Source organism: Hyperolius riggenbachi, chromosome 4 (genome assembly GCF_040937935.1).
Source record: "Hyperolius riggenbachi isolate aHypRig1 chromosome 4, aHypRig1.pri, whole genome shotgun sequence".
Lineage (NCBI taxonomy): Eukaryota > Metazoa > Chordata > Amphibia > Anura > Hyperoliidae > Hyperolius > Hyperolius riggenbachi.
Genome location: NC_090649.1, coordinates 248,402,041 through 248,428,335, shown reverse-complemented (window position 1 = coordinate 248,428,335; position 26,295 = coordinate 248,402,041). Strand labels below are relative to the sequence as shown.

General features: G+C 45.1%; 1 protein-coding gene across 1 annotated transcript in view; it reads right to left on the bottom strand.

Moving 5' to 3' along the window:
* The window catches only part of LOC137503712 (cytochrome P450 3A9-like), a 124,368-nt gene that overhangs the window by 44,689 nt on the left and 53,384 nt on the right, over window positions 1-26,295 (bottom strand). The window contains exons 8-9 of the mRNA XM_068231107.1: window positions 19,727-19,854; window positions 8,662-8,737 (exon numbers count right to left, since the gene is read on the bottom strand). Of these exons, the coding sequence (XP_068087208.1) occupies window positions 8,662-8,737; window positions 19,727-19,854 (204 nt within the window). The remainder of the gene's footprint in view (window positions 1-8,661; window positions 8,738-19,726; window positions 19,855-26,295) is intronic.

The following is a 26,295-nucleotide window of genomic DNA, read 5'->3' as shown; positions in this document are numbered from 1 at the left end:
CGAGTAAGAGGCATGAAGTGGGGGTATTAGAGTAGTGGGAGGACACAGAAGGGAAAGCATAGGGGATAGACGATGGAAACAGAGATACAGAGCCCACTCACATCAGGGCACTTCCATTTTAGCGTTGCAGGCAAATAGTAACAATATCTACCTGTTAAATGAAGTGCCCTGTGGTAGGATGTATGAAAAAGGGAGGGGAGACAGAAGCGTTTAAGCATATGAGGGGACGCCTCTTTTATCGTATAGCAGATATTACATTCCTTATGCCCATTTAACTCTCGTTAGTAGGGGCCTTATCTCTAAAGTATGTAAGTAAAGCTATGCTCTTTTGAAAAAGCCTAAATGTGTGTTATATAGCAGATTCGGGTATATCTCTATCCCTTTTAAAGAAGCAAGAATATTACAGTTTATGAAATGTCATTTAAACAGGCCTGATATTAGTGGTCACATTACCATGTTCCTCTCATGGGTTTAGTAAGGTAGATCAGAGCATATATAAATCAGTATCAGTGTCAGTAAAGCTAAAAGATCGCATGTGAAGCATGGAGTGTGTTCATAGTTACCAGTTCCTTATTTGGGCAAAAGGGGAGAACCAAAAATTTGTCCATGAACATCATGCAGCGGGCCATGGAACTGTCCGTGTAAATAAAAAAAATAACCCCCCCCTATTGATCTCAGAGATATTGGGCAAAAAGAACATTAGTCCTCCTCCTCGGAAGATCCTGAGTCTTGCCGCGAATGGTTCGAGTTGGTCTGGGATCTAGACTCTCTGCTTCTGGATCGCTGGCGGACAGCAGCCGATTTAAGTCGTGATCGGCGAGTGCTGGTGGATGCAGTGGTCTCTGCTTTTTGAAATGGAGAGGCATAGTCCCAGTTCGGTAACTCTTGTGCTGGCAGGCCCAGATCTTTACAGAACGCATCGGTGTCAGCAGCCGATTTTAATACGAACACTTTACCTCCAGTCATGACAGATAATGAAAATGGAAAATGCCAGCGGTACATTAAGCCCTTATCTTTGAGAGCTTGCAGTAAGGGTTTGAGCACACGTCTCTTCGCCAGCGTTAGCGGTGAAAGATCTTGGTATAATTGAATGGGAGTGTCATTAAACAGTATAGCGTCTTGCGCTCTTGCTGCCTTCATGATTGCCTCCTTCAATGGAAAGGATTCCAGGCAACATATAATGTCTCTGGCTTTGTCAGCATCTGATCCTCTCGGGCGAAGAGCCCGGTGTGCTCGCACAAAAGCTATATTTGTGTCTACAGCTCTCTCCAGCAGGTTATTGAAGATAGAAGTTAGGGCCTCCTGAATTTTCTCCTGCGTCACTCCCTCAGGCACCCCCTTTACCCGAATATTGCATCTTCTCCCTCTATTATCTAAATCCTCAAGTTGTCTAGCATGCTCAAGAAGTCTGGCATCATGGGCGTTCGATGTCTTAGTGAGGGATTTGAGCTGCGTGGATTTCTGTTGGTCTGCGGCCTCTAAAGCCTGTAGTCTCGGACCCATGGCAGCAACGTCTGCTCGGACCTCTGATATGGTGGTAAGCATATATTTCTTGATATCATCTGCTATATTATGCATATCAGCTAGTGTAGGGGCTCTCTGCTTATTGTTTACCTTCGGGTCTGGCTCGGGCGGGGAGGGCGGTGTGTTGAGATTTTCCTCCGTCGGCGCCATCTTGGAGGCTTTCATACTGGTCTTGTGTGGTCGAAATATCTCTGCGACAGTCTTTCCAGTCTGTGTCTGGTTAGCCTTGGGGGTAGCTGGAGTGTTCAGGGTGCTGCGGGTGCCCGGCATCGCTCGAACCGTCGGCCCAGATTCGCTGGATTAGGAGCAGTAGCGGACACGTAGCGGGAGAGAGGGATTCAAGCGGCCATCTTCTAGCAGCGTCAAGCCACGCCCCCTCCAGCTGCACAGAATCTTAAGCTCCGCCGCATCAAAGAAAACTGCCCAGGTTTTTTTTTCCCTGATGCTGTGCAAAGCATGATGGGATTTGCTATGTTGTTCACGTAGCCTAGCCACTGGGAGGGGTGGTCAGCACACAGGACAGTTGGAACTGTGTCTCATGCTCCCTGTCACCTCCTTTCAACCAAAAAGATGGCTGCCCTCATGAAATCAAACATTTGCCTGTTCTTTTAAAACAAGGTGGGTAGGAGATTATATTACCTATCTATTTTAATTAACATAACTAATGTAACTTAATGACAGTATGTTTGTTTAGGCTGAAGTTCCTCTTTAAATGTCATAAATTAAAATAATCACTACCTGTCCAGGTTCACCACAGTTCAGTTTCACAATCAGTATTTAGCCACACACATACACAATTTACACTTATCATACACATGAATGAATGAATTTAACCACTTCCCAACTGAGGGGTTTTACCCCTTGACCACCAGAGCAATTTTCACCTTTCAGCGCTCCTTCCATTCATTCATCTATAACTTTATTATTACTTATCGCAATGAAATGAACTATATCTTGTTTTTTTCACCACCAATTAGGCTTTCTTTAGGTGGGACATTATGCCAAGAACTATTTTATTCTAAATGTGTTTTAATGGGAAAATAGGAAAAAAATGTGGGAAAAAAATGTATTATTTTTCAGTTTTCGGCCTTTATAGTTTTTAACCACTTGAGGACCGTGGGCTTTACCCCCCTTAAAGAGAGTCTGAAGCGAGAATAAATCTCGCTTCAGACCTCATAGATAGCAGGGGCATGTGTGCCCCTGCTAAACCGCCGCTATCCCGCGGCTTACCGGGGGTCCCTTCACCCCCAAACCCACCCCGTACAGAGTGGAATCTCTTCCGCATTGAGGCAGGGCTAACCTCCGCAGCCCTGCCTCCCGCACGTCTATCAGACGCGTACCTCCGCCTCTCCCCCGCCCCTCTCAGTCTTCCTTCACTGAGAGGGGTGGGGGAGAGGCGGCGATGCGCGTCTGATAGACGCGACTGGAGGCAGGGCTGCAGCCGTTAGCCCTGCCTCATTTCACGACTAACTTTGCGACCAAGTCTTGTGGGGGTGGGTTTGGGGGTGAAGGGACCCCCGTTTAGCGGCGGTTTAGCAGGGGTACACGTGCCCCTGCTAACTATGAGCTCTGAAGCGAGAATTATTCTTGCTTCAGAGTCTCTTTCAGGACCAGGCACTTTTTTTCCATTCAGACCACTGCAGCTTTCATGGTTTATTGCTCGCTCATACAACCTACCACCTAAATGAATTTTGGCTCCTTTTCTTGTCACTAATAAAGCTTTCTTTTGGTGCTATTTGATTGCTGCTGCGATTTTTACTTATTATTATATTCATCAAAAAAGACATGAATTTTGTCAAAAAAATGATTTTTTTAACTTTCTGTGCTGACATTTCACAAATAAAGTAAAATTTCTGTATACATGCAGCACGAAAAATGTGGACAAACATGTTTTTGATTAAAAAAAACCCCATTCAGCCTATATTTATTGGTTAGAATAAAAGTTATAGCGTTTACAAACTATGGTGCAAAAAGTGAATTTTCCCATTTTCAAGCATCTCTGACTTCTCTGACCCCCTTTCATGTTTCATGAGGGGCTAGAATTCCAGGATAGTATAAATACCCCCCAAATGACCCCATTTTGGAAACAAGACATCCCAAAGTATTCACTGAGAGGCATAGTGAGTTCATAGAAGATATTATTTTTTGTCACAAGTTAGCGGAAAATGACAGTTTGTGACAAGAAAAAAAAAAAAGTTTCCATTTCTGCTAACTTGTGACAAAAAAAAAAAAATGAAATCTGCCACGGACTCACCATGTCCCTCTCTGAATACCTTGAAGTGTCTACTTTCCAAAATGGGGTCATTTGTGGGGTGTGTTTACTGTCCTGGCATTTTGGGGGGTGCTAATTTGTAAGCACCCCTGTAAAGCCTAAAAGTGCTCATTGGACTTTGGGCCCCTTAGCGCAGTTAGGCTGCAAAAAAGTGCCACACATGTGGTATTGCCGTACTCAGGAGAAGTAGTATAATGTGTTTTGGGGTGTATTTTTACACATACCCATGCTGGGTGGGAGAAATATCTCTGTAAATGACAATTGTTTGATTTTTTTTACACACAATTGTCCATTTACAGAGATATTTCTCCCACTCAGCATGGGTATGTGTAAAAATACACCCCAAAACACATTATTCTACTTCTACTGAGTAGGACGATACCACATGTGTGGCACTTTTTTGCACCCTAACTGCGCTAAGGGGCCCAAAGTCCAATGAGTACCTTTAGGATTTCACAGGTCATTTTTGTTTTAAGACTACTCCTCACGGTTTAGGGCCCCTAAAATGCCAGGGCAGTATAGGAACCCCACTAATGACCCCATTTTAGAAAGAAGACGCCCCAAGGTATTCCGTTAGGAGTATGGCGAGTTCATAGAAGATTTTATTTTTTGTCGCAAGTTAGCGGAAATTGATTTTAATTGGCTTTTTTCACAAAGTGTCATTTTCCGCTAATTTGTGACAAAAAATAAAATCTTCTATGAACTCACCATACTCCTAACGGAATACCTTTGGGTGTCTTCTTTCTAGAATGGGGTCATTTGTGGGGTTCCTATACTGCCCTGGCATTTTAGGGGCCCTAAACCGTGAGGAGTAGTCTTGAAACCAAATGTCGCAAAATGACCTGTGAAATCCTAAAGGTACTCATTGGACTTTGGGCCCTTTAGCGTACTTAGGGTGTAAAAAAGTGCCACACATGTGGTACCGCCGTACTCAGGAGAAGTAGTTTAATGTGTTTTGGGGTGTATTTTTACACATACCCATGCTGGGTGGGAGAAATGAAAGAGAGAAAAACTTGCGCACAAACAATTTTAACACTGGCCCTTTAAAATGCACTCAGTGCTGCTCTCATAGACTGGATGGTGCCAGTAACTGAAAAACACAAAGGGGGGGGGGGGAGACAAGAGAGCGCTCCGTAGTGCATTAAATGGGGTTTACTGGATTAATAAAAAATAAATCATCACACTCACATTTAGTAAAATTATGCGTGTCTGTGTCTTTTGCTCGTCCTGCGGGTCGCCTCGTACCATAAGTAGCCTGGCCAGGGCCAATGGTGTAGATGGAATATCAGAGGAACGTCCGACTAGGGCAAGCAGGGCACAGACTCTGCCGTCTGACGTCACTACCGGTTTCGGCGTAAGTCAACGCCTTCCTCAGGACTGCATAATTTTACTAAATGTGAGTGTGATGATTTATTTTTTATTAATCCAGTAAACCCCATTTAATGCACTACGGAGCGCTCTCTTGTCTCCCCACCCTTTGTGGGTGGGAGAAATATCTCTGTAAATGACAATTGTTTGATTTTTTTTACACACAATTGTCCATTTACAGAGAGATTTCTCCCACTCAGCATGGGTATGTGTAAAAATACACCCCAAAACACATTATACTACTTTTCCTGAGTACGGCGGTACCACATGTGTGACACTTTTTTGCAGCCTAGGTGCGCTAAGGGGCCCAACGTCCTATTCACAGGTCATTTTCAGGCATTTGTTTTCTAGACTACTCCTCACGGTTTAGGGCCCCTAAAATGCCAGGGCAGTATAGGAACCCCACAAGTGACCCCATTTTAGAAAGAAGACACCCCAAAGGTATTCCGTTAGGTGTATGGCGAGTTCATAGAAGATTTTATTTTTTGTCACAAGTTAGTGAAAAATGACACTTTGTGAAAAAAAAACAATAAAAATCAATTTCCGCTAACTTTTGACAAAAAATAAAATCTTCTATGAACTTGTCATACACCTAACAGAATACCTTGGGGTGTCTTTTTTTCTAAAATGGGGTCACTTGTGGGGTTCCTATACCGCCCTGGCATTTTACGGGCCCAAAACCGTGAGTAGTCTGGAAACCAAATGTCTCAAAATGACTGTTCAGTGGTATAAGCATCTGCAAATTTTGATGACAGGTGGTCTATGAGGGGGCGAATTTTGTGGAACCGGTCATAAGCAGGGTGGCCTTTTAGATGACAGGTTGTATTGGGCCTGATCTGATGGATAGGAGTGCTAGGGGGGTGACAGGAGGTGATTGATAGGTGTCTCAGGGGGTGGTTAGAGGGGAAAATAGATGCAATCAATGCACTGAGGGGGGTGATCGGAAGGGGGTCTGAGGGGGATCTGAGGGTTTGGCCGAGTGATCAGGAGCCCACACGGGGCAAATTAGGGCCTGATCTGATGGGTAGGTGTGCTAGGGGGTGACAGGAGGTGATTGATGGGTGTCTCAAGGTGTGATTAGAGGGGGGAATAGATGCAAGCAATGCACTGGCGAGGTGATCAGGGCTGGGGTCTGAGGGCGTTCTGAGGGTGTGGGCGGGTGATTGAGTGCCCTAGGGGCAGATAGGGGTCTAATCTGATAGGTAGCAGTGACAGGGGGTGATTGATGGGTAATTAGTGGGTGGTTAGGGTATAGAACAGATGTAAACACTGCACTTGGGAGGTGATCTGACGTCGGATCTGCGGGCGATCTATTGGTGTGGGTGGGTGATCAGATTGCCCGCAAGGGGCAGGTTAGGGGCTGATTGATGGGTGGCAGTGACAGGGGGTGATTGATGGGTGATTGACAGGTGATCAGTGGGTTATTACAGGGAAGAACAGATCAAAAATATTGCACTGGCGAATTGATAAGGGGGGGGGGGGGGTCTGAGGGCAATCTGAGCGTGTAGGCGGGTGATTGGGTGCCCGCAAGGGGCAGATTAGGGTCTGATCTGATGGGTAACAGTGACAGGTGGTGATAGGGGGTGATTGATGGGTAATTAGTGGGTGTTTAGGGTAGAGAACAGATGTAAACACTGCACTTGGGAGGTGATCTGACGTCGGATCTGCGGGAGATCTATTGGTGTGGGTAGGTGACCAGATTGCCCGCAAGGGGCAGGTTAGGGGCTGATTGATGGGTGGCAGTGACAGGGGGTGATTGATGGGTGGCAGTGACAGGGGGTGATTGATGGGTGATTGACAGGTGATCAGTGGGTTATTACAGGGAAGAACAGATGTAAATATTGCACTGGCGAATTGATAAGGGGGGGGGTCTGAGGGCAATCTGAGCGTGTAGGCGGGTGATTGGGTGCCCGCAAGAGGCAGATTAGGGTCTGATCTGATGGGTAACAGTGACAGGTGGTGATAGGGGGTGATTGATGGGTGATTGATGGGTAATTAGTGGGTGTTTAGGGTAGAGAACAGATGTAAACACTGCACTTGGGAGGTGATCTGACGTCAGATCTGCGGGCGATCTATTGGTGTGGGTGATCAGATTGCCCGCAAGGGGCAAGTCAGGGCCTGATTGATGGGTGGCAGTGACAGGGGGTGATTGATGGGGGATTGATGGGCGATTGACAGGTGATCAGGGGGATAGATGCATACAGTACACAAGGGGGGGGGGGGGTGATCAGGAGGGAGCAGGGGCAGTTTAGGGCATAAAAAAAATAGCGTTGACAGATAGTGACAGGGAGTGATTGATGGGTGATTAGGGGGGGGGGGGGGGTGATTGGGTGCAAACAGTGGTCTGGGGGGTGGGTAGGGGGGGGGTCTGAGGGGTGCTGTGGGCGATCAGGGGGCAGGGGGGGGAATCAGTGTGCTTGGGTGCAGACTAGGGTGGCTGCAGCCTGCCCTGGTGGGACCACCAGGGCAGGAGGCAGCCTGTATAATACACTTTGTATACATTACAAAGTGTATTATACACTTTGTATGCGGCGATCCGGGTGCTAGTAACCCGCCGGTGCTTCCGAACAGCCGGCGGGTTACAGCGCGAGGGGGGCGGAGCCAGTTCCCGGCGGAGGATCGCGTCACGGATGACGCGATCGCTCCGCCCATGCCCCTACAAGGACCGCCGCCTCTGTGCATGCGTCGGTCCTTGCGGGATCCACTTTCCGGCCGCCCCTGTGCAGTGGGCGGTCGGTAGTGGTTAAATTATGCATGCTACTGTAATTAAAACCCATGAAATGTATGTGCCCATTTGTCCCGGTTATAAAACCGTTTAAATGATGTCCCTATCACAATCTTTGGCGCCAATATTTTATTTGGAAATAAAGGTGCATTTTTTTCTGTTATGCGTCCATCCCTAATTACAAGCCCATAGTTTATAAAGTAACAGTATTATACCCTCTTGACATAAATATTTAAAAAGTTCAGTCCCTAAGGTAACTATTTATGTTTTTTTTTTTAATTGTAATTTTTTTTTTTATTACAAAAAAAAATTGGGGAGTGTGGGAGGTAAGGAGTTAATTTTTTGTGTAAAACTAATTTATTTGTATATGAAAAATGCTTTAGGGTGTAGTTTTACTATTTGGCCACAAGATGGCAACAGTAACTTTTTGTTTAATGCGACCTGCAAGCGTCCGGGCTTGCAGGAATACTAGGAAGCTGTGAAAGTTTTTTTTTTCACAATGATTGCGCTCCTTATCGAAGAAGCAGCGGATCATTGCGGGGCTTAGATCAAGGAACGGGAATGGATTTTCCTGTTTATTGATCTCCAGGCGAGCGGCCGGCGGCGTGTTTACGAGCGGGAGTGCGCGCTAGAGCGAGCGGGAGCGCGGGCAGCGGCAGGAGCACGGAAAGTATGGATTTCTCCATCCCTGGTGGTGAAAGGATGGAAAAAGGGATGGAGAAATTCGTACGCGTGGGGGTAAAGTGGTTAAGCACAGCACGTCCATGTTTACCTTTCTGCTCTTTGTTCAGTCCACTGATATCTTCAGTTCTAGAGTCAAGCATGAGCTGCAAGAAGTCTACACGACCCTGTTGATTACAATATATAAAAACAAGTGAAAAATATGTGTGGCACTGGCATGCAGCCAGAAACTAATCCTGCCTCTCACATGGGAAGGGGAAATGTTTGGGAAGGGGTTCCAGGTGTCCCTAGCCATGCATGCTAGTGGAAGCAGGCAAGGTGAAAGTGTGTACAAGAAGATGGAGCAGACAGCATCAGGCTGGGGTGGTAATTGGGCTGATGTTCACAATATAAAAGCCTTATTGTCAAAATTATCAATAAATGTTCTGCTTGACTATGCATTAAAAGATCACTTCAGCCCGCAGGTGTTTTCACCTTTAAGTGACACTGATGGAAAAAAAAAACTTATAATATAATGCATTGTACTGTATTTGTAGTACTAATAATTAGAAGAACATTAGTAGCAAAGAAAATAGTGTCATGTTTTAATTTTTAGATATATAACTTTGTTTATAACATTGCATAATTCTGTCTGTATTTTAAACTATAAAACAAGCAGAGCTAATAACCCTTTCAGTGTCCCTGCATGAAAAATCTTATCTAAATCCGTCTCTGACTGTTTCTTCGATGTATAAGGGCCCATTCACACTACAAAGTAGCAAAACAGTAGCACTCAGCGCTACCGTTTTGCGCAGGTGATTTTACTGCGATTAGTGCACTAAAATCACTGTACACTCCCGCGATTCCTGACCATCTCGATCAGCACTTGTTTAAGCACTGTACCGCGTTCGCTCGAGAATCACGGTAAAATGCTGCAGGTAACATGTTTTACGATTGCCGTTAATCGTGAAATGCCAGTGATTGGCAGCAATTGCACCAGTGAGATCACTGCTATAGGGTTTTAATTGCACTAGTGCTTTAAAACACGCTTCAACGCCTTAGTGTGAATGGGCCCTGAGTGCTCCAGAAAATTGCGACCCAAGGTCGGAGAGCTCAGAGAAGCTCTTTTGTTTAGATAATAACTGAAGTGTGCCCAGTACACTCCGGACAACGTGGACTTGATTGACAGCGAAGCTCGCGCAGGCGCAGTAAAGGACGACCTTGCGATGTTGGCCTTTGTACTGGTGGGGACCCCAGGCTGGTGGCTGAGAGCGAAGCTGCGGCGTGGAACATATCGGCAGGGCTGTGGAGTCAGTACAAAAATCCACCAACTCCAACTCCTCAGGTTAGGATTCCACTCCGACTCCGACTCCTCTGATTTGCATATTACAATTTTGTTGATTGAAAGTATGTAACATGAAATGCATCTCTTAACCACTTGAGGACCACAGTCTTTTCGCCCCTTAAGGACCAGAGCCTTTTTCTCCATTCAGACCACTGCAGCTTTCACGGTTTATTGCTCGGTCATACAACCTACCACCTAAATGAATTTTGCCTCCTTTTCTTGTCACTAATACAGCTTTCTTTTGGTGCTATTTGATTGCTGCTGCGAGTTTTAGTTTTTAGCCCGCTCTCGTCCCGACTAGTTTCGGCCTTTTCGCCGTCATCAGGGGATATCCTGGACAGCGAAAGGCCGAAACTAGACGGGACGAGAGCGGGCCGGGCACCACTGACACCACTGATCATTGTTCTGGCTCAGAGTACCACAAGGGTGGGAAGTGAGGTTTCCAGGAGAGGGTCCTATAGAGGCATAGGACCCTCCTGATGTGAGTGTTTTGTTTGTACCCATTGTGTCGTGTTTTGAAAAAAGAAGATTGGTTTTACTTCCACTGAGAGAAATTTCTCCTTGCTTCCTTTTTGAGTGCAATATTGCACAATAGGATTGCAGAACAAAGGAGTACATCTCTGGAGGATGGTGCTTGCAAGCATACAACAGCATAAGTCTTGGCGCTGTGTTACTCTATGAATGTTTATACTGTATAAAGGTGAAGAGGATCTACCCTTGCCACAGCAGCGGAGCTGATTGTTGAAACAGCACAGAATCATATACACATACCAATTCTGTACAGAGCGCCTCTTACTATTCTGATATTTTCTGACCACCTGTCATGTTTCATGAGGTGCTAAAATTCCAGGATAGTATAAATACCCCATTTTGGAAAGAAGACATCCCAAAGTATTCACTGAGAGGCATGGTGAGTTCATAGAAGATTTTATTTTTTGTCACAAGTTAGCGGAAAATGACACTTTGTGACAAAAAAAAAAAAGTTTCCATTGCTTCTAACTTGCGGGAAAAAAAATAAAATCTGCCACGGACTCACTATGCTCCTCTCTGAATACCTTGAAGTGTCTACTTTCCAAAATGTGGTCATTTGTGAGGTGTGTTTACTGTCCTGGCATTTTGGGGGGTGCCTAATTGTAAACACCCCTGTAAGGCCTAAAGGTGCTCATTGAACTTTGGGCCCCTTAGCGCAGTTAGGCTGCAAAAAAGTGCCACACGTGGTATTTCCGTACTCAGGAGAAGTAGTATAATGTGTTTTGGGGTGTATTTTTACACCCATGCTGGGTGGGAGAAATATCTCTGTAAATGACAATTTTTTGATTTTATTTTTTGTCACAAGCTAGCGGAAATTGATTTTAATTTTTTTTTTTCACAAAGTGTCATTTTCCGCTAACTTGTGACAAAAAATAAAATCTTCTATACTCCTAACAGAATACCTTGGGGTTTCTTCTTTCTAAAATGGGGTCACTTGTGGGGTTCCTATACTGCCCTGGCATTTTAGGGGCCCTAAACCGTGAGGAGTAGTCTTGAAACCAAATGTCGCAAAATGACCTGTGAAATCCTAAAGGTACTCATTGGACTTTGGGCCCCTTAGCGCACTTAGGGTGCAAAAAAGTGTCACATGTGGTACCACCGTACTCAGGAGAAGTAGTATAATGTGTTTTGGGGTGTATTTTTACACATACCCATGCTGGGTGGGAGAAATATCTCTGTAAATGACATTTTTTTTTATTTTGTTTACACACAATTGTCCATTTACAGAGATATTTCTCCCACACAGCAGGGGTATGTGTAAAATACACCCCAAAACACATTATACTACTTCTTCTGAGTACGGCGATACCACATGTGTGACACTTTTTTGCAACCTACGTGCGCTAAGGGGCCTAACGTCCTATTCACAGGTCATTTTGAGGCATTTGGATTCTAGACTACTCCTCACGGTTTAGGGCCCCTAAAATGCCAGGGCAGTATAGGAACCCCACAAGTGACCCCATTTTAGAAAGAAGACACCCCAAGGTATTCTGTTAGGAGTATGGTGAGTTCATAGAAGATTTTTTTTTTTGTCAAGGTTTGGCCGAGTGATCAGGAGCCCACACGGGGCAAATTAGGGCCTGATCTGATGGGTAGGTTTGCTAGGGGGTGACAGGAGGTGATTGATGGGTGTCTCAAGGTGTGATTAGAGGGGGAAATAGATGCAAGCAATGCACTGGCGAGGTGATCAGGGCTGGGGTCTGAGGGTGTTCTGAGGGTGTGGGCGGGTGATTGGGTGCCCTAGGGGCAGATAGGGGTCTAATCTGATGGGAAGCAGTGACAGGTGGTGACAGGGGTTGATTGATGGGTAATTAGTGGGTGTTTAGAGGAGAGAACAGATGTAAACAATGCACTTGGGAGGTGATCTGACAGCGGGTCTGCAGGCAATCTGATGGTGTGGGTGGGTGATCAGATTGCCCGCAAGGGGCAGGTTAGGGGCTGATGATTGGTGGCAGTGACATGGGGTGATTGATGGGTTGCAGTGACAGGGGGTGATTGATGGGTGATTGATAGGTGATTGACAGGTGGTTGACAGGTGATCAGTGGGTTATTACAGGGAACAACAGATGTAAATAATGCACTGGCGAATTGATAAGGGGGGGGGGGGTCTGAGGGCAATCTGAGCGTGTGGGTGGGTGATTGGGTGCCCGCAAGGGGCAGACTATGGTCTGATCTGATGGGTAACAGTGACAGGTGGTGATAGGGGGTGATTGATTGGTAATTAGTTGGTAATTAGTGGGTGTTTAGAGGAGAGAACAGATGTAAACAATGCACTTGGGAGGTGATCTGACGTCGGGTCTGCGGGCGATCTGATGGTGTGGGTGATCAGATTGCCCGCAAGGGGCAGGTTAGGGGCTGATTGATGGGTGGCAGTGACAGGGGGTGATTGATGGGTGATTGACAGGTGATTGACAGGTGATCAGTGGGTTATTACAGGGAAGAACAGATGTAAATAATGCACTGGCGAATTGATAAGGGGCAGGAGGCAGCCTGTATAATGCGCTTTGTATACATTACAAAGCGTATTATACGCTTCCTATGCGGCAACCATCGGGTTAACAACCCGCCGGCGCTTACGATTGGCCGGCGGGTTGACGATGCAGGTGGGCGGAGCCTATTGCCAGAGGATGCGCGCGCATAACAGCGCGCGATCCCCGGCCAGCAGCCACAAGAGGACTCGCCGCCGATGGGCGTACTGCGGTCGTTTAGGCCCAGCCTTTGCCGCCGCCCATCGGCTGTAGGCGGTCCTTAAGTGGTTAACTGACAACGCTTAGGAATTTTAAAATACAACTGAAGTAAGAGGGATATGGAGGCTGCCATATCTATTACCTTTTAAACAATACCAGTTACCTGGCTAGCCGGCTGATCTTCTGCCTCTAATACTTTTAGTCATAGACTAAAACTAGTCCTTGGTAAGAGTACTTGTAGAAGACAGGAACAAAGAACATCTATCAGGCCCTAGGCAATGTGACTGTGGGTACATGTAAGAGTGATGTGCAGGTACTCTGCAGGAGAATGAGGCTATTCTTCCTCTATTACACATTCTTCATGCACAATCTGAACCAGGTGGATGGGTGATAGACAACACCTCTGTGTTCAATGTGCACAACATTCTAGAGTATAGTACTACTGTGTAACAAAGTAAACCTGAGGCAGATGAAATTAAAGTTTTATACATACAAGGGGCTTCCTCCAGCCACCTTCAGGCTAATCAGTCCCTCGCTGTCCTCCTCTGCCACCTGGATCTTCTGCTGTGGGTCCAGGTACTTGAGTCAGTCGAGCGTAGTGCGCATACACACACTCCGCCGCCGGGAGCGTACTACACCTGCGCAGCACTATTGCGCAGGTGCAGAACGCTCCTGGGTGTGGGAGCGGCACACGGCCGGACTGCGTTGACTGGCTGAATTACCGGGATTCATAGCAGAAGATCCAGGTGGCGGAGGAGGACAGCGAGGGACTGATTAGCTTGAAGGGGGCTAGAGGAAGCCCCAGGTATATATAAAACCTTTTTTCATCCGTCTAAGGTACCCTTTAATTCGTAGTCACCAAACCAAATTTTAACAACATATCAAATTATTTGATTTCATTAGCAAAGGGAGTGCATAAACCAGCATCCGCGCAGAATTATTTCCATCTCATTGACCATCGCTGTTGTGACACAGCTACAAATCAGGCTTTATTCTTACAGCATAGATGTTATTTAGTATATATACAAAAGATTCCTGTGTACACCCCATACAGTATATATGCATTCTCAATCAGATATGTATATCTAACTTTTAAAAATACGGTGACTGCTTTATTGAAGCAGCACAAGTAACTCTTTTTTGATTGGTGTATTTCATTTTTGTGGACTAAGCACAGCTATTACTGTATATATAAATTATTTATGATGACTATTATCTGATAAATAGAACATTTTATCATATTTTCTAGTTTAATTACAGTTCAAATTCATTAGGAGTCAGTCGGTGCATTTTCTCCCAACTCCGACTCCAGGTACCCAAAAATTGCCCCGACTCCTCGACTCCGACTTCACAGCCCTATGCATGTCGGCTGCAAGGAGCTGGAGGAAGCCCCTAAGTAGATGTATTTTTTTAGGAGCTCAGCTATTCCCTTTAACAAGCTAGCTAGCCCAAGATATTTTATCATGGCATAAGTTCCCATTATCTTTTTCCAGAACGGTGTTCTTGTCCAAGATGACCTTACTACCATGCCTCCTATTTTATTTTGGGACATTCTCTGTCGCTGTGAATAGTAAGAGTGTGGTACAATTACAGAAAAAATGCCTCTCTTTCATTTAGGCCCATAAGTGCCACAGGGTAAGAGCCAGGATCTTTACTTCCCCATGAATACATGGGGGCTTGAATGTTCCTAGGCTGATGGATTATAATAAAGCTGCACAATTGGCCTTACTGGCCTCAATTAACGCTGGAATATATGTTCCACTATGGGAATAGTTAGATTTGTCTCTTATATAACCTTGGACTTGGCAGGGCATTCTCTAATCTAGTTTTAAAAATATCCCCCAACCCTGCATTAACGCACCTTACACCGCACACACCCTGAGCCTGTGGAAGGCCAATAGATTTAAATATAGCCTACAATCAGATTGTAGCGGAATGGTTGATTTATTTCACAACTCTGACTTATATAACCAGGAGCTAAGAGTGGGTCCTTTAGATGGTGGTTCAGGCCCAAGCTCACAAGGGTGGGTCACTTTTTTCACTCTTTTGTTATTATTAGCCATAATAAGTTTTGCCAAACGTTTGACATGTCGCAACGGGAAACTTTTACACTTTTTCATAGATATTCCAGTATATGCAAACATTGAAATAATCTAATAATCTAATCTAATAATAATCTAATCTTTAGCGTATAACCCTTTCAAAATGCGGTGCAAAAACATCCTTCTTCAGAGCGGTATGGATTCCTTTCTCTATCAATCTCTCTTTCACACTGCGGATGAGGTAAAGTCAGGTTTTATTCTGCGTTGGGAAGTAGACGCTGGAGTAATGCTCACAACTGAAAGATGGGCGCATTGTTGTTTTACCCATACAACCTTGCCTGTTGCATCGCTCCTATATGACCTCGTTGAGAATGCACCAAATAAACTCATATAATTCCGCTCTGTGCTTTAGAGGGTGCAACCAAAATGGAAACATTTGTCACATTTGGTAGGCCTGCACTAAAGCCCGTAAGTTTTGGCTACCATCCCAAGTAATTATTCTTTTAACCCAACAATTAATTTACTGAGAAATAGGCTGAGGAAGGTTTCTAACCTTGTCCATAAATTTGTCGAAATAGTGGATGCTATATCTAGATGTCATTTAGCTAGACATTGGAAATCCTTTTATTTATTTTCTAATGATGTATTTGATTCAACAGAGTAACCAAGAAGCTCAGGGAGATCCAAACTACTAGGAATGTATAGGGGATAAAAGGAACCAAAAAGCCCTCTTGCTAAAAAAAGCAAAGCTTGGTGTAATTGCCTTCTTAAAACAGAAGGAAATTTGCAATAATTCAGTTATAAATGAACATTTGTGGTTACCCACAATGCACTGCTACTAAATATGCAAAGTACCCCTTTTCGCCCTTGTTAAGCCAAGCAAGCATCCAGAACCGCTGGTGTATAGCAAGCCTATAGCTTTAAGTTTTACACTGCCATATCAAACCCACATGTAGACAGCCTGTTTCAGACTTTTGGTCCTCATCAGTACATGGCAGGGATTGATAAGGCTGTATGAAATAGGGCTTGGAGGAGTACAACAGAGTAACCAAGCAGCTCAGGGTGACCCAAACTACTAGGAATGTATAGGGGATAAAAGGAACCAAAAAGCCCTCCTACTAAAAAAGCAAAGCTTGGTGTAATTGCCTTCTTAAAACAGAAGGAAATTTGCAATAATTCAGTTATAAGTGAACATTTGATTCTGTAACAAATACCATGCTATCAGAATTTATCCTAGCAAAAGCTAATGATAAATGAGATAACTATTACAATGTTTGGTCACACTGGATGCTTAAGCTTGAAAATCTAAGCTTGAGGCCTCTACTGCAATTTTCATAATGGAAAATGAAGTTGCTGTTGTTATTTTATATAATGAGACTTTGAAGACCAAGATTGTTTGTATAGATGCATGTTACATTCCTTACTGCTTCTTTAAGCAGATCTATATGTGCTTTTATCTACAAAGATTTTATGGATAGTCCTCCAATAAGCTACTCTCAGTGAAACCTTGACAACCACTGTGAGGGTTATTCTTTGCTTTCATGTGACTATGTACCGTACTTTATTTTCTTGTTTGTTCAACACACAAAAACCTTCTGAAACTAAATTTAATGTGTTGAAAGCAAAACAATTCACAACATGCACTCTTCTCACTGTAACCTTGTACATTTACAAAGACAAGCCACGTCCTAATAGATCAACAAAATACAGTTCATGTCAATTTACAGAACCAAAAATGTTGTCTTTGCAAATTTACCAAGATTTCGCCCATGTCCAGTCACAGACATAAGCTACACTTGAAATTCCTGTCTCCTGTCGGTGGGCAGCAATGTTTTCTGTCACTCTGGAGGGCAGCGGAGAGCTGATGTGTAGCGCATGACAAGGGGAGGAGCAACAGAGAGAACTATAGAGTCGAGCTGCATTCAGGCAAGATGATCCAGCATCCTGGATCTCTAACCTACATATCATGGTCTCCCTACACACACTAGATTCTTGCCCGAGGCTGCCTTTAGTGGATGCTTCATTTGGGATTAATCTAGTCTGTGTATGAACCCATAGAAAGTGTCAGTAACTTGCAGAAAAGGGGTAACATCTGGGCATAGATTTATCCTCCTCCCACAGGAGTGGTGTATATGGTAAGGTATATCACACCAATGTGGTCGAATCCGTGAGTCATTCATTTAGGCTTGAGTGAGTTTAGAAAAATACTTTCTTTTTCTTTCAGTACTGTTCCTCCTTTACTTTAAAGGGAACCTGAAATGAGAGGTATATCATTCTGTCATCCGTAGTGTCTGAATCACACACCTGAAACAAGCTTGTGGCTGATCTAGTCAGACTTTAAGCCTAGTATACACATCCATTTTTTATTGACCAATGACTGGCCAATTTTACCCCCTCCATGTAGTATGAGGGCTAACAGATTGTAAGCATTAGATTGGATTTGTGTACCAGGCTTTTGTCAGAAACATCTCATCTGCATGCTTGTTCAGGATCTGTAGCTAAAAGTATTGGAGGTAGAGGATCTACAGGGCAGTCAGGCAATTTCTAAGTCAGCCTCCTTATCCCTCACTTCAGGTTCCCTTTAATACCACTTGAAATTTCTAGTATGGTAAGGGCAGGGCCGGATTTACCATGAGGCACAGTAGGCACGTGCCCAGGGTCGGACTGGGCCACAGTAGCACAGTTTTTTCCCTCGGTGGGCCCCTCTTCCAGGTCTCTGGTGCCCCCCCACTCCTCCTTGTCTGACAGAGCTCCAATTGCTGCCTGCAGCACAAAAATTCTTTTCTCAGTGCTGTAATCACTCATGCTGAGAGCAGTGGCGTAGCTAAGTAGCTGTGGGCCTCGATGCAAATTTTACAATGGGGCCCCCCAAGCATTCTATATATAGCAATTGATACGGGGCACCAAAACCTGCCAATGGCAACTACAGTGTCAGAGGTGCAAGAAGGGGATGGGAAATAGCTTGTTAATGATTACCACTGTTCAAAGTACCTATAGAAGTGATTATTATGAGCAAAGGACCAATAGAGAGGTAATACTGTAGTTGAGGGAGGGCCCTTCGGGGCCCCTTTGGCCCAAGGGCCCTGATGCGGTCGCAACCTCTGCAACCTCTGTGGTCGCAACCTCTGCAAAGTAGGACATTACTTTATTTTGAAGGAGGGGACTCTATGCAAAGTTTTGCTTTGCAGCAGTGCCTCTGAATTAAAATTCTGCTAAGATTATGTATATTTGGCCCTGTCCATAATACATCATGATCACGCCCACTTTCCGGTGTATGGTCACGCCCTTTTTTCACCGCAATCATGGGATGTGTGTGCCCCAGGTTGAAATTTCTTTGGTGGGCCCCCAGTGTCCCAGTCCGACCCTGCACATGCCTACAGGCACCTGATGATGGAAAAAGGGGCGCACTCCCCGAATGCGTCCCTCCCTCCTTAGAGTATGGTAAGGCCAGGGTATGGCAAATTGACAGCACATAGAAAAAGCCTTCATAACACAGGTGTGCTGTGTACAGCAAGTTGCTCCTAGTGATAGGTAGGTTTCAATATTCGATCCAAGGGGCGGAGAAAAATCACAAAGCACATACAAAACTCACCAATACGTTGATTAACTGAATCATGGCTATGGATGGTCAGTGAGATGCTAATACTTCTAAGTAGGTCAAATTTTATTTTAATTTATGTTGATTTCATGTAGATAGCACATCATTTGGTACTGGCATAACATTTTCATCAACTTGGAATTATCAGCATTTAAATATCCATTATAATATGGTGAATAAATAAGATGCTACTATTTCTGAGTTGTTGTATTCCAAGATGCTTAACCACTTGCCGACCGCACGCTTATACCGTGCGTCGGCAAAGTGGCAGCTGCAGGACCAGCGACGCAGTACTGCGTCGCCAGCTGCAGGCTGATTAATTAGGAAGCAGCCGCTCGCGCAAGCGGCTGCTTCCTGTCAAATCACGGCGGGGGGCTCCGTGAATAGCCTGCGGGCCGCCGATGGCGGCTCGCAGGCTAAATGTAAACACAAGCGGAAATAATCCGCTTTGTTTACATTGTACGGCGCTGCTGCGCAGCAGCGCCGTAAGGCAGATCGGCGATCCCCGGCCAATCAGCGGCCGGGGATCGCCGCCATGTGACAGGGGACGTCCCGTCACTGGCTGCACAGGATGGATAGCGTCCTGTGCAGCCTTGATCGCCGGGGGGGCCAGGTAGGAGAGGGAGGGGGAGGATTTCGCCGCGGAGGGGGGCTTTGAGGTGCCCCCCCCCCCCGCAACACCCAGGCAGGCAGGAGAGATCAGACCCCCCCTGCACATCATCCCCATAGGGGGGAAAAAAAGGGGGGCGATCTGATCTCTCTGCCTGCAACCTGATCTGTGCTGGGGGCTGCAGAGCCCACCCAGCACAGATCACTCAAAACAGTGCTGGTCCTTAAGGGGGGGTAAAGGGTGGGTCATCAAGTGGTTAAAGCATAGTGTTTGCATTAACTCAAAATTATTAGAAACTCATTAACCATCTCTTATCATGACATTTGTCATCTAACGTTACTATGTGTTGGTGGGATAAACTTACTGAGTGGTCTCCTTTCTGACGTTTCTCCTTGAAACTAGTAACAGCTTTCATGAAGAAGTTCAGGAAGTCTTTTGGCATGAAGCTGATATTCAGACCCTCCAGGATAGGGCGGAGAAATGGGAAAATAACTGAAAGGAAAGGTAAATAAATTGTATATATTAAATAACAGAATTGTAACACTGAGGCTAGATCCACACTACATTGGATGAGCAGATATGCTGTGCCCCGTCACAGTGTCCATCAACATATTCACACTACTCACCATTGTGCATCTGGCCTACCCCCTCTTTTTGGGTCCTCTGTCGCTGCTGCCAACACCGCATGGCACCACTGCATGGGACAAGCGCTCTTTACAAATCTGAGCCCCAGCAGAAGCAGCATGCTCCCATTGGATTGCAAAAAACAAGGTCCAACCTTTGTTGCAGTTGTGTACAAGGCTTTATCATTGTTCTCCCAGAACAAATACATTTGCTGGAGGAACATTCATTCAGGGTACGTTTCCACTCGAGCGAATCTGCATGCGTTTCCTGCATGCAGATTCGTTCAACCAATACAAGTGGATGGCGTTGTTTCCATTTGTCAGGAATTCTGTGCGGCTCGCTATGCAGAAAAAATCTGCACAGCAGAGCCGTCAGAATTCGCCCGCCGCACACCCGCACGCGAATCGTCGGTAATGTAACTAAATAGGAAAACCGCAAGCTCTTTAGTCTTGCGGTTTTCCCGGCGTTTCCGCGTGCGATTTCGTCTAAAAACCCATGTCAATGCTTGCCGGCATTGACATGGTTAAAATCGCGTTGTTAAAACCGCGGGCGATTCCGCGTGAAAATCCGCATGGAAACGTCAACGAATCCGCAACCTCATGCGGATTCGTTGACGCGGTTTCCGCGAGCAAATCACGCCGCTCAAGTGGAAACGTACCCTCACTCACCACTAGCACAAAGGTTGCATTCAGAGGTGTATAAACCTACAGGCATTCCAGACGGTGGCTTGGAGCGCAGTGCTGGGGAAAGGTGCAGTAAATTACTGTCAGTCCAGGGAAAAAAAATATTTTCCCTGTCCTGAAAGACCGTTGTAAAGGTCTAGCGAGAGAAATCGTTCTGTTCTCTTTACAATTGTTCTAATGACTGCATCTGCTCAGATGCCACTGATAAAGAATCATTCAGAGTTTGGATTTATAGACTCTCCCTACTCAGAAGGTCTTGTTTATAGCTGTCCTCAGCCTCTCCACCCCCTCCAGAGGTTGTTATAATTTAAGTAGGCCTCAGTTACTTGGCCTGAGTTTTATGTAAAAGGCTTGTCCGCAGTGTATGTCTTTAAAATAAATAGAGGTTTTGTGATGCAGGCAGAGGCATCTCAGGGTCTGCGTGTAGCAGAGGATACACGCAGATACTGAGAACATGTTCCTAAAAGAAGGCCATCGGCCACTCTGACCTCAACAGGAACAGAAAACATTGGCCATGTTTACTAAACATCCACGGTCCTGCATATAGGCCAAACGCCTCATTGATTATTAATCAAGTAGGTGTGTATGATGACACCACGAGTGGGTCCACCAATAGACTGATATAGGGGGTGGCGAAGATGATGTCATATTTAACTCTTTCCTAGTCGGTATTAAATCTGGAACGAGCGATGGAGAACTCACTTCTGCTTCTTCCTTCCGCACTAGCTCGCAATACTGACTGGAACCCAATTATTTCTTTAAGCATGTTCTTCCTTTATGTAATCTGATATAATGTCTGCTGTACATAGGTAGTTTAGTGGAACGTAGGTTAGCAAGAAGTGCCTGAGTGACTTCAGTAGGGAGTCTAATCATGAGCTTGTAACGCAACATGAAGATTGGCATGGCTAGGATATGATGAATGTATCTATCTGTATTTCTGTAGTCCTGAATAAATAACGTAAACATTGAAGAAGCCTGAGAAAGTCTATCTACTGTTTGCTGTGTGGAGAGTCAAGTGATCTCACAGTCTGTGAGACGATGGTGTCGAAGCAAGGTGATAAGAACAGTTTATAACAGAGGTGTTTCAAAACACAGAGCTGATTAGAAAAAAAAAGTTTATTTTCCTGTCCTAAATGACTGACAACTAAGGGTTAGGAGAGAAAAAGCTTTTTACTCTTTGCACACTTGTTCTAATGACTGCCTCTGCTCAGCCACTGATAAGCAATCATACAAAGTTTTGTAGACAAAGATTTGTAGACAGTGTACAGCGCCCTACTCCAGCCTCTTTATACTCCCCAAATGCTGTGTACTGTATTGATGCTGCCGGAGGAGTCTGCAGAGCTGACAAACAGGAAGCATATTGTTCAGAGCTAAAGCATAGTAAACTTTGCAGACAGCATCTGCTCTGCTTGAATCCCAGGCACTGGGATTGCTTCCTCTCCTCTCTCTGGTCTTCCCATACACACAGGCTGCACTTTTCACTGAATTCATGAGGACAGTGTTTGAAGTGTGAAATGGGCTCAGTGGGAGATGCAGGTTTTGTTTGTCTTTCACAGTGAGTGAATAGGAGGGCATAATCATCAAAAGCTGACCCTGTGCACGGTTCAGCAACAGGGTCAAATGCATAGATCTGCTCTCTGGCTAGTGTTTATACACTCTGCTGGGAAGGAAGCAAGTCACTGGCATACCTGTCGGTCCGAGCATGAACCACGGTGTAGTGACAGGGTCATATGCTCAGGTCTGCCCCCCCCCCCAGCTAGTGACATGCTGCCTGCTGGGCAGGAAGTATGTCACTGTGATTCCTGTCGGTCTGTGCATGCGCCAAAGTGCGGCGACAAGGTCATATGCATAGATCCGCCCCCTGGCTAGTGACATACTGCCTGATGGGCAGGAAGTACATCATGCTCCCGTCATGCACACGGCATGCGTCGCCCATTGATTTGCATTACTGCGTAATCTGTGCTGTAGGCACAGATGATGTGGTAACACACTGAAGACTTTGTATCGGGATTGCAGTGATTCTGATATTTCAGGTGCACCATCACGTGAACAGTGCAAGTCTCCATAGACTTGCATGGCCCTTGCGGTGGGGAAGCGTACTACGGTGGAATGCAGTGTGCAAGTGGCCTCAAAGGAATACAGAGGTTAAAAAAAAATAATATATATATATATATATATATATATATATATATATATATATATATATATAACCCACAGTTTTATTTTATATTTAAAGAAGAGCTGTAACCAAGGATTGAACTTCATCCCAACCAGCAGCCGATACCTCTTTTTTCATGAAAAATCTTTACCTTTTCCCGAATATATCATCAGGGGTGGGTGGGGGGGGGGGTCTGTATGGCTAATATTGTGGTGAAACCCCTCCCACAGTGTGATGTCAGGACCTAGGTCCTGACTGTTTCCTGTCTATGAGCCTTGTTGCATTGTGGGAAATAGCGGCTGTTTCCAAATGCCAAGCAACTAGTATCTTCCTCTGTGCATATGTATATCTATACAAAAACAACCTTTTAGCCTATCGCATTGTTTTGGGGGTGTGGTCATAGATAATGGCAGTTGGTACTATTTTTTTTTCTTGTCTGTCAGTAGTAAAGATGATTACATGTAGGCTGATTATGGATCGAACAATATGATTAAATTCCATAGCGGATATCAATCATTTCTTGATCTCTTTTCTATTTTTGTAACTTCTGACTTTGCAATGTATTGAATGATTTTACCCCTTTTTCCAAAAGTTCCTCTTCTACCACTTCACCTCCAAGGGTTTTTCCCCTTAGAAGCCAGATCATTTTTCACATTTCAGCGCTGTGTCCATTCATCTGCCAATAAGTTTATCAGTACTTATCACACTAAAATGATCAATAGCTTGCTTTTATTAGCTACCAATTAGGCTTTTTGGGTGGTACTTTTTGTTAAGATTTATTTTATTCTAATTGCATTTTGTGGCTGGATAGTATACTGGTTAAAGGGGAACTTCAGCCTAAACAAACATACTGTCATCAAGTTACATTAGTTATGTTAATTAGAATAGATAGGTAATATAATCTCTTACCCACCCTGTTTTAAAAGAACAGGCAAATGTTTGTGATTCATGGGGGCTGCCATCTTTGTCATGGGGGCAGCCATCTTTTTGGTTGAAAGGAGGTGACAGGGAGTAGGAGACACAGTTCCAACTGTCCTGTGTCCTGATTACCCCTCCCAGCTGCACACGCTAGGCTTCAAATGTCAAATTCAAAATGTAAAAAAAAAAATTGCACCAAAACAGCAGCACGAGAACAACAACATCAGAAATCCCATCATGCTTTGCACAGCATCAGGGGAAAAAAGCCCGGGCAGTTTTCTTCTGTGCAGCTAAAAATGAGGCTTGTATAAGAGAGACAAAGTTCTGATGCTGTGAAACTGTTAAAGAAACACCAAGCCTTTTCAGTGCTGCTGAGTCGATTTTTAGTCCGGAGGTTCACTTTAAGGGCTGGTTAAGGGCTCTGCCATTGATGTGGGAGAGCAGGGTTCGAATCCTGCCTAGGGTCAGTACCTACTCAGTAAGAAGTCCTTGGGCAAGACTTCCTAACACTGCAGGGTGGCCCCTTGAGAGTGTCCCAGTGGCTGCAACTATTGAGCGCTTTGAGTCCAACAGGAGAAAAACGCTATACAAATGTTAGGATTATTATTTTAATGGGAATAATAAGAAAAAAATTTTAAAATCATTATTTCTCAGTTTTCAGCCATTATAGTTTTAAAATAAAACATTCTACTGTGAATAAAACCCACATATTTTATTTGCCCATGTGTTTCAGTTATTGCAACGTTTAAAATATTTCCTGTAACGATTAGTGTCAGCAGGACTACAGATCTCTGATTATGTGATGATCTGCAGTATCACCAATAATACAGATACTATATCTGATTATATGGTGATCTGCAGAATCACCAGTAATACAGATATAGTAAGCAAACAGCGTGTAAGACGTGACAAAGTGTCTAGCTTTATTGCACAAAGTGTGGTGATTGGTGCAAACTGTAAGTTTCTGATAGAATCTCAGCGGTAACCTCACCAGTGGCGATGGAGGTTACAGATAGAACCACAGCGGTAATCTCACCAGTGGCGAGGGCCCACTGGTGAGAGAGTAGTCAAACAGATCAGGTAGGCAAAAGGTGGATCAGCGCATCACCAGGCCGCCTCTGAATGGCCTACAATCAGAGGTGCGCTGAGCCCCCCCAGAAACTTCAAACGCACCTTGAATCCAAACAGAAGCTCTGCATATACACCAAAAGCAAGGCTGCGAAGTGGGAGCAGCTGACCAAAAATGAATTAAATTAGTACATAGCAAAGAAATGAACAGCGCTACTTAAAAACAGATACATGCCTACCTGCAAAAGAGTGCAAGCCCCACTTGTGGGATAAAATACACACCGAGCATACACATAACCTGTCTACCACTGGAGGATGTTGGTTTCCTGTAACAGCTTGCATGCAACTTGTTAAGTACTCGTCCCTCCCACTGCGGAGAAGTCATCCCCCTATGGGAGGGAACCTAACACTAACTAAATCCTAACCTATGCATATGCATAGCCTGGGTGCGCTACCAAATATAATTGAAAATTGCGCAAAAGATCAGGTAGGCAACAGACGGGCAGAAAAGGTACACTAACGTAAGACAAATGGTAGTCGATAAACAGGCCAAGATCGGCAACAGATCAGAAGAGCAGAGGCACAGAATCAGGAGGCAAAATCAGAGTCGAGGTCGGGCAGGGGTCGGCAACAATCAGACAGTCAAAGTACAGAATCGATAGGCAGAGAGCAGAGTCAAGAATTCAGGCAAAGAGTCATACACAATAAATACAATGGTATTGAATGGTACTGATCACAGCTATCAAAGGTCTGAGTGCTAACACGAAGTATTCGCAACAACAGAAAATGAGCAAATGACATCTCCCAGCTTAAATACAGAAAGCAAATTCAAGCCGCCCGCCCAGAGGGCTGAACCAATCAGCAGCGTGTGATTGGCAGGTTGGTGTCAGCTGACCGCAAAATCAGCTGACCCGTCTCCTCAGATTATAAAGGTCCTGCCGCCCCGCCCGCGAGCGTGCTGACCTAATCTGATGTGCAGAGGAGAGACCTGGTCTGCCAGAGGCTGTGTAAGATGTCTGAGAGGATGCGGCAGCCGCCGGGGTGACGTCAGACGTGGAAGCGGCGGCCGCAGCACTCTCTGCTGGTGAGGTAATACTGCTATACCTGACATTTCCCTAGTACAATGTATGGTGCCAATATTTTTTTTTTTTTATTTAATCCTTTTTTTCTGGGAGGAGAGGCACAGCTCAGCTGCTGCTAACCACTAGAGATGTAGGCGAACAGCTAACCTGCAAACAGCTATGGGCCTGTACTACTGCCAGGTCACGCTCTCTGAGTTGTATGCATGCCCTGGCCCAGACCCGTTCAGTAGAACGCATGCCCTGGCCAGGCGGTGCGCGTCCGAACCTGCCCGGCCAGGGCATGCGTACTACTCAGAGAGTGTGAACTGTAAGTAGTACAGGCCCACAGCTGTTCACAGGCTAGCTGTACGCCTACATCTCTACTAACCACCTCGTCCAATCAGAAAGCATGGCAGTATCT